Source organism: Erigeron canadensis, chromosome 2, assembly GCF_010389155.1.
Source record: "Erigeron canadensis isolate Cc75 chromosome 2, C_canadensis_v1, whole genome shotgun sequence".
In the NCBI taxonomy this organism is placed as follows: Eukaryota; Viridiplantae; Streptophyta; class Magnoliopsida; order Asterales; family Asteraceae; genus Erigeron; species Erigeron canadensis.
Window position 1 is genome coordinate 38,118,137 of NC_057762.1, and position 9,030 is coordinate 38,127,166.

Consider the following 9,030-nt stretch of genomic DNA (forward strand, 5'->3'; position numbering starts at 1 on the left):
GTTGACCGACTTCTTTTGAGTAAAATGCTGAACATAATACGAGTACTTATTTATTTATTCCTTTCGATCGGTTTTCTCCCGATATTATTATTGAAGTTAAAAAGCTAAGATGAGATAGGTTTTGTGCCAATTTGAATCAAGTGATCGATCATAGCAAAAATGACATCATTTCGGGCTGAAACACTAATTAGTTAATTAGCATATAACAGATAAAACAACAGTTAGTAGCGTGTGATTATATATGTATATTTACATTTTAACATCAAACACTATTCGGACTCAAATATGTGATTTTGATTAGTAGTATGATCAAAGAAACAGCAAGTGGTTGCATCATGTACAATGATAAGGAGGGTGGTCTAGTTTGAACCTAAAGGCAGGTTGGTTGAACCATGAATTCCACATGATTAAACAGCCACACACCATTTGCCTCTCATTCGACTCTTGTGTTTCCATGCATTTGTGCATGTATTATGCGGAAGCAGGCTTGATCAGTGGTTTGAAGCAACCATAGCCACTTTAGACCTCAAAAAATGCTGAAAATGAGGGGAAAGTCGCTGCCCGGAAAAGTCATTTTAATGTTATGCATCTCTAGTTTTCTGGTGGGAACCCTCTTCACTAGACACACATGGCCTTACGCTCCCATAAATAACGATTTACGTTTTAGGAATCACAAGTTTGGTTTGTCAATGCCTCGAGACTGTGATCACAAACGTGTAAGTATGCACATTTTCAGTCTATAAGCTCCAGTAGGTGTCTTTCAGGGAACTGTACCTGAGACTATCTTAAAATTGATTATTTGTAACCCTAATAGTAGGTTTCCTTTAAACAGAAACTGGTCGAAGAGAATTCAGTAGACATTATGGCAGAAGTCACGAAAACTCATCAGGCAGTCAAGTAAGCCAAATTTTTACATGCTTAACATGTTACTCGGAAAAGCCTCTTATTCAGTTTTATTTTTTTAATTTTTATGTGTGTAATTCATTCAGATCATTGGACAAAACGATATCAACATTGGAAATGGAACTAGAAAGGACTCGGCCCAGTCTATCCGGGGCCAAACTTTTGTCAGATAGGGGGACATCTAACAAGACAAGTTTACAGAAAGCGTTTGTTGTCATTGGTATTAATACCGCTTTTAGCAGTAAGAAGCGCAGAGACTCTCTTCGAGAAACATGGATGCCCACTGGTTCGTCTTTCATTCATAATCCCTAACTCTAGTTTTTGTAACAAGATAATAAGATAGCCAATTTATCAAATCTCTATTTCAAGCAAACTTTTTGTAAAGTTTTGCTTTTTGTAAGAAAAAATAGTTAGTTATTTGATATAGAAGTTAAGCTAATACTCGGTTATCTTTTTATGCAATCTACCCGTGGTTGTGAGAAGACAAACACTAAAGTTTCTTATCTCATGTGACACTATGCAGGAGCAAAACTAAAAAAATTGGCGAAAGAAAAAGGGATCATTATAAGGTTTGTAATTGGACATAGTGCAACACCAGGTGGTGCTCTTGATCGTGCCATTGATGCCGAGGAGGAAAAATACAAGGATTTTTTGAGGTTAAATCACGTGGAGGGCTACCACGAGCTCTCCACCAAGACAAGGTTGTATTTCTCGAGGGCAGTCTCAATCTGGGATGCAGAGTTCTATGTCAAGGTGGATGATGATGTGCATCTCAACTTGGGCATGCTTGCCACTTCACTTGCACATTACAAATCTAAACCAAGAACTTATATTGGATGCATGAAGTCTGGGCCCGTTCTCTCTCAAAAGTCGGTAAATTATTTTCTGACCATTTGTTTATTTTGATTGTTTTATAACTGAATTCATCATCTGAAAGATGAAGAACGAGAACTTAATGCTTACTGCAAATGAATTGAGCAGAGGGGTGCGATATCACGAGCCAGAGTATTGGAAATTCGGGGAAGAAGGAAATAAGTATTTCAGGCATGCAACAGGCCAAATTTATGCCATCTCCAAGGACTTAGCAGCATACATTTCTACTAACTCGTATGTCATCACACATAATGTCATAAGAAGATTCATTTTCTGCCATCTTTGAAGATTTGTTTACTAAAGATTGCTTTCTGCAGGGGTATATTACATAGGTATGCCAATGAAGATGTATCTTTAGGCTCTTGGCTAATTGGCTTGGATGTTCAACACATAGATGATCGTTCCATGTGTTGTGGAACTCCTCCAGGTTTAAAAATTATGTTTTAAGCTGAATATAGACATACACAATCGTGCATGATAGAGGTGGCAAGATGGATGGGTCATGGTTGGGTAACGGGTCACAACATGTTTCCCATTCTAAAGCAATGATCAGAACGGGCTGGGTTGGGTTTGAATAACCCTCAATAGTTTTTTTTTGTCCAATTTTTAAAAATAAATGACGGATCAGTTATGATTACCCAAAGATATAAAAGATGGATTTTGGGCGACTTTTAACGTGTTCTCCATTAAGCTAAGTTATTTGATTTAACCTGACTGGCTTGTTTGAGATAGACAACCAAAATTGACCCACTCAGAATGGGTCAAATGAACCACCTCTGGGACCAGAAATGTATGCAGATCACTAACTGTTTGCGAATGGATATGCACTACAGATTGCGAGTGGAAGACACAAGCAGGGAATGTATGTGTGGCTTCATTTGATTGGTCATGCAGCGGAATATGTAAGTCAGTGGATCGGATGAAATTTGTTCATAATTCTTGTGGAGAAGGAGATGGTGCTGTTTGGAATGTTGATGTTTAAAGGGTACCCAATGCCGAAAAAACAAATATTAGGATATGATGTAGGCAAGTGGATCAATGCATACCATTTTTTCGACGCATCTCTCTCATATGTTTTGCCCATTTTCTTAATCTGTGTCTTATCAATATATTTTTGTGAACTATGATCAGCAAAAGACGAAAATTAAACGTCACTCGGCCTAATGGGAACTGTTATTCTTGTTGGTTACCTTATCAGTCCTGTTTGTTATTCATAACTTAACTCTTGCGTTTACAAAATGCATGATGGGCTGCAAAGAATATGTCTTTGTTTTTTGAGCTGCAAAATCCATATGTTTTGGCTGCAAAGATCAAAAAATGTTAGTGAATGAATAGTCTTGATGGTTTAGTAAAACACTAAAACCCATTCATATTATCAGATCATTTACTGTTTTTACCATTTACGAGTAATAGCTAATCAGATTTGCCATATAACTGAACCATATATTGTCTTGCTACCATTGGGGATCCGACATATCACGACATCACGTATGCACATCCAACATATATCAGTTAAAAAGTAAAAACAAAATATATTACAAACCGAACACACAATGCAAATACAATTATGCGGCTTTTGATCGAGACAGCCTATCATGCCGGCCTCCAACCCATCTACGCAGACCTTCCGACGAAAGCCCTTTCACCTCGGCTTCACCATCTGTGTTGTAGAGGTTCTAAGCCACTTAAAAAACCCACTCCCAAACATGACATAAATCTTAAACTCATAGCTCCTAATTTACGAACCAAGTCTAGGGATTAGAGTAAAAGACAAAACAAAACAAGAAATGCAAACTTTGTAGATTTACATACAGTAGTAGTGATGCAAGGTAAATCTAGTGTGGTGCAAAAAGATAGTGTAACAGTTGTAACATCAATCAATGTCTGGTTCATGGCAGACAATTATATCACATATATTACGGAACAAAATCCTGATGACCACCCACAAATAACAATGCAGGAATTTTGATTTTTGACTTTTGTGTAACTTAGGTTATCACACACACTCATTTTGGACTCTCCTGTTCTGATTTTGTGTATCCAACATATCCACAAATAGGACTACAAAATTTTTTGAGTACATGTTTTATGTTAACTTTTGTCTATCTTTACACAAATTTATTCCAATCCAAAAAACCTTTACAAAGCTTTTTCTTAATTATTTATACACGTACAAGATAACAAATACATTTAACCAAACTAACCTTGAAAAGCACCTAGATGAAGATGGCCTTTAACTATGCGGTGGACAATCCTACTCTATAAACTCTAAATTTATAATATTATTTTTATGTTTCTATTTAGTTTAAAGGTAAGTAGCATTTTACCCGCACAATACGGCAGTAGTGGTAGTAGCGGCAGTGAAATGTTGGTGGCGGTGGTTGGTAGTGGTGGTGGCGTGACGGGTGGTGGCAGTGTGGATATTATTGTTAAAATAATTCATGTAAGCTGGGTAGTGTAGTTATTTTAGGAGTTGATGAGTTTATGTTATAAATTATTTCATTAAGAGTATTATAAGTATTTTAAATGGATATGTTTAACTAATGAAAAAAAGAGAAAATTAATTATATCATTAAGGATAGAATGGTCATTTCGTATAGGAATATTTTTATGAGAAAGTGATAATTTTCATATAGTAGCAAAGTTTGGCAACTATAGACATGTACGTGTAATTTAATTTTGTATCTTAATTTTATGCTTGTAAGTATAACAAAAACAATTCAACGTGCCTAAACTGAAAAATATTGACTCGACCACTGCAATTAAAATAGCCGCATTGCAAGAAGACCCGTATATAACCATTAATTATCTTAAGTACCCATTTTTTGATATATGGGTCCATTTGGCGGAACTTAAACACTTATTATAAGGGGGCAGAACTAAATGAAACATAAAATCTATCTTTGCTAGAGGAGTAATATGTTATAATAAAAATTAATTTTAAATGAATATATTAAAATATTAGTAATAAAAATAAAAGTTTTTGAAGGGGCTAGAACCCCCTTTGGTCCCTTAAAAGTTCCATCCTTCGTCCATATTTATGTTCGCTGATAAACGAACAAGTATTCTTGTTTGTTTATGTTCGTCTACTAAATAAACAAACATAAATAAGTTTCAACAAGTAGTTTTATTCATGTATATTCCTTTCATAATTAAATAAACATAAATAGATTTCACGTCGAACAATTTATGAATAGACCCAGTTTTTGTGGGTTGTAGACCAAATGTTATAAAGATATACTATAAATTAATGTTTTAGAGTTAATTTCAAGAATCGTCCCTCTAGTTTACGAAAAAAAATCAACTTTCGTCCAAATATCCTCATGTGACAGGTACATGATGGGATTAATAGAACCCCGCTAACGACCATCAAATTGAAGGATCGACTTTATCCTCTATTAAAGATCGTCACTGTCATAAACTCATAATGAAACCATAATGACGAAAGTTGATTTTTTGGGTAAACCACCTGGACGATTCTTGAAATTAACTCTTATGAAATATGTTTGTTCATGATTATCTTTATGTATATATATATTAATGACATAACCTTCCACACATTCTAGGAAATGGAACTCATGGTTAGAGGATTCTCCTACACACATGCAGGATCAACATAAATCCCTTACGATAATGATGAAACGTATGAAAAAGACTATGATCGAATAGGTAGCATAATGAAAATAATAGTGGGATAACAGCCGTCCATTTAGGAATGATCATATCATGGACATGTTGGTTTTTAACAATATGAGTGGATAGAAGGCAAAAAGTGTTTCATGTAATTGGGAGACACCATAGGCCCATGTCTCCCCGGATCACCCGCTTCATATCGAATTCTAATTTACATCATTGCTTTTTCATAGTAAGTTAAACTATATGAGGTTTACATTTTGAATATATATAAGCCAAATGTGAACCAAAAAGTGTTATGTACTTTGATATTTCTTTTGTATTTGTATAATTCACGTGGAAGTATATATGGATTTTATTAATTAAAATAATTAAACTAACAAAACTTACAGCTAAAAAAAACCGAGAATAAAAAAACTAACAGAAAACTAAACTTATTTATTAACGAAATTACATTTAATTTACATGTTTAAATCAACTAATATATTTTACTGATTTGAATGCTTACTTTTTTTAAATTTACATATGTTAAAAAAATTTGTAAAATATTCTTAAAAAAATTAGATGCTTAATTAAATGAGATAAAAGACACAATAATTTGACATGTAATTGACAGTTTGACACCTTGTCAGCCTGAAATCCAATATATATATTGTTACAAAATACATATTATAGCATTTTTAAATCTCGATCATGTGTTAACTAGCATGAGACAAAATGTCAAACTTATATAGTTTTGGCTTCAAACACTCTCACTAAAAGAAATCAACTTAAAATATGAATAGGGATCGAGGAAATAAATAATATTACATATCATATGTTTCATGTGACAAGTCATAAAATACGATAATTTTAATTTAATGTCGGCATATCCCTCTTGGTGTGGCCAATGTTCATGATTGGATGGTGATGTATAAAGTATTACTATTTTTTCATAAATCATTAATTTATATCTTAGATTAAGAGTTAACGACATAAATTGCCCTTGTGGTTTACCTAAAAAGTCAGGTTTCATCCTTTATTTTCAAAACAGTCAATGGCAGTCCATTATGAGTGGATAAGGTTCAGGTTTGATCCTTTCCACTAACGATCGTTATCTCAAGTCTGTTAAATCGCTCACATGCCAATCAAGTGTGGGTAATATGGTCATTTCTTACTTCTAAAGTACTATTGATGTTGGATTTTTTCTTTTTTTCTTGTTCCACTACATGCAAAACCTAAAAATCTAAATCACATCAACTATCATATACCACATGTATATATATTTCTAAATCTTATATTTGTATCTATATAATCTATCTATGATTGAATATCACACACACGATGTTAGCCCAAAAACAAAAACCCTTTTACACAGCCAATGTCACCTTCCCAATCTACATTGAATCTATATAATCTATATCTCATTATCTGATGATGATTGCACAACCCATTATTTGAATCAACAAAAATCAGACAAACATCTCATGCTTGTGGGTTGAAGTCTGCAAGCCTAGCACCTCACGCAAAGGAGCAGCCACACACAACAAGATCAAAATTATATATGGTCTTGGCAAGAGAAACAAGCAACCACCCACAAACTCACTTTATTTATTAATCAATGAACTATGATTTTTCAATTTTACCCGGAGCTTGGGTCGAATACTTAAGCAACATGTTACATCCCTCAATTTTTGAAACAAATTATTCTCCCTGGCCACTCATCAATCACCACCATACCGCCTCCGCAAACCACTACTGTACGGCCGACCTCCGATCTTGGATAGAAGCCTCATTGTGAGACTAAGACATCCGGTGGAGCCACAGACTCTAAATTGTCTGATAAACGCCTAGAATGCATGATTTAAGATGTAAAATCAAGTTGTTTTGTGAAGCTTAATAGACGATTAGGGGTACCTTTATGTTTGTTAAGTGTTTCAGGCACTAGGTGATGAAATGGAGCTAATTGAATCAAGAAACGAGTCAAGGAACCAAGAAGCAAAAATCTGGAATTCTGAAATTACAAAGGGCGTAACTTACGCCAGACTTGGCAGTAGGTTACGCCAGTTGAAAATCCAAGGGGCGTAACTTACGCCCAGGGGGGTAGTAGGTTACGCCAGTTGCTGAACCAAAATTCCGAATTTTATGGTTTTAATTCAAGTTCAGTTTATATCATTCAAAGGACGACTTGTGGAAGTTACAACACATATTTTCTCATCCCTGGAGCAGTTCCTAACATTCTCAACACCCCAATTTCATCATCAAATCATAAATTCATGGAGATGACAATCCAAATTGAAGATTCAATGATGAAGATGATAGGCTAGGTTTTCTATTGATCATTCTCATGTGAACAATTATGTAAGACATTTATGTTCAATATTTCCTATACTCATATTGGATTAGATGTTTAATTCTCATTAGTCTTTTACATCTAATGTTGTTTGGATTGTTTGAATGATTACTTGTTTATGACTTTGAATGAAATTCATCTATTTTTTGATTTCAAATTATTGTTTATCATGGATTATTGAAAGAATCTCTCATGAACTTATAGTTTTACTTCAATGAATTAGAAGTCTAGTTGTGTCAATTCCCCGGTTTTCGTTATCGTGAATCATCACAACCGATTAGTCTAGTTCTTGAATTCATTCAATCCAAACGTTATAACGAATCATGTCTATGTGATTTCCAATGAGTATAAGTTAGATTACATATTTGAAAACATAATTTGAAGCATAAGAATGGTCTACTTTATTTAATTGAGTTATTTTGTTAAGTCTTTAATCACTTTTAGTTGTTAATCAAACCAATCAATCAATCAATTTTAAGTTTATGTCTAGTTTAATCAACTTTGTAATAACACTTTCCCTTGATTCCCTGTGGATACGATACTCGACTTACCCATACTAGTTATAGGTACTTAGTTTATATATTTGATTGGTTCAACGACATTGATCATTGTCCAGAAAAAGAAGGGAAGTAAACTAATTACGAAAATCTTGTAAAAAAATCCTAATAAATAGGCTGCCAGCGGCCACCATGGGAAGGAAGGTTAGGCAGACTAAAAAGGGGATCCACCTCATGGATACAGTGATCGCCGGATATATATATATATATATATATATATATATATATATATATATATTTATATATAATATATATTCTATATATTTTTATAACTATATGCGTATAACTGTTTTGGTTTGGTTTGATTGGATCTGACAACAGGATGTATGTAGATTATTTTTGGTTGAATTGAAATGGATTTATTTTGTAGATTTTATCTCTGTGCAAGTATAATTATGTATCTATGTGTTTGTATATATATATATATATAAACTAGGTTTATTGTAAATCGAATAAGAATGGAGGTTGAAGAAGATATGGAAAAAATCATCATCAAAGGTCCTTTAGAAGTGGGAAATGACCATATTACCCTCACGTGATAGGCATGTGAGGAATTTAACGAACTTGAGATAACGCTTTTTTAGTGGAAAGGATCAAACTTGAACCTTATCCACTCATAATGGACTGCCGTTGACTGTTTTGAAAAAAAAGGACGAAATCTGACTTTTTAGGTAAACCACAAGGACGATTTAGGTCGTTAACTCTTAGATTAATAATAAATATTGTAGCTTA

General features: G+C 33.8%; 1 protein-coding gene across 1 annotated transcript; it reads left to right on the forward strand.

Annotated features, from left to right (window-relative positions):
* The first annotated feature begins 542 nt into the window (after positions 1 to 542).
* On the forward strand, positions 543 to 2,758 carry LOC122589894 (probable beta-1,3-galactosyltransferase 8). The gene is made up of 7 exons (XM_043762223.1): positions 543 to 716; positions 833 to 897; positions 990 to 1,189; positions 1,427 to 1,772; positions 1,885 to 2,010; positions 2,094 to 2,203; positions 2,610 to 2,758. The coding sequence occupies exons 1-7, from the start codon at positions 543 to 545 to the stop codon at positions 2,756 to 2,758; spliced, it is 1,170 nt and encodes a 389-aa protein (XP_043618158.1).
* Positions 2,759 to 9,030: the final 6,272 nt, after the last annotated feature.

Excerpts from the sequence above, each read along its gene's own strand:
- LOC122589894 (XM_043762223.1), top strand. The coding sequence starts at position 543 with ATGAGGGGAAAGTCGCTGCCCGGAAAAGTCATTTTAATGTTATGCATC. Across the intron at positions 898-989 it reads AAAACTCATCAGGCAGTCAA|ATCATTGGACAAAACGATAT; the intron begins GTAAGCCAAATT and ends TAATTCATTCAG. Across the intron at positions 2,204-2,609 it reads GTGTTGTGGAACTCCTCCAG|ATTGCGAGTGGAAGACACAA; the intron begins GTTTAAAAATTA and ends TATGCACTACAG.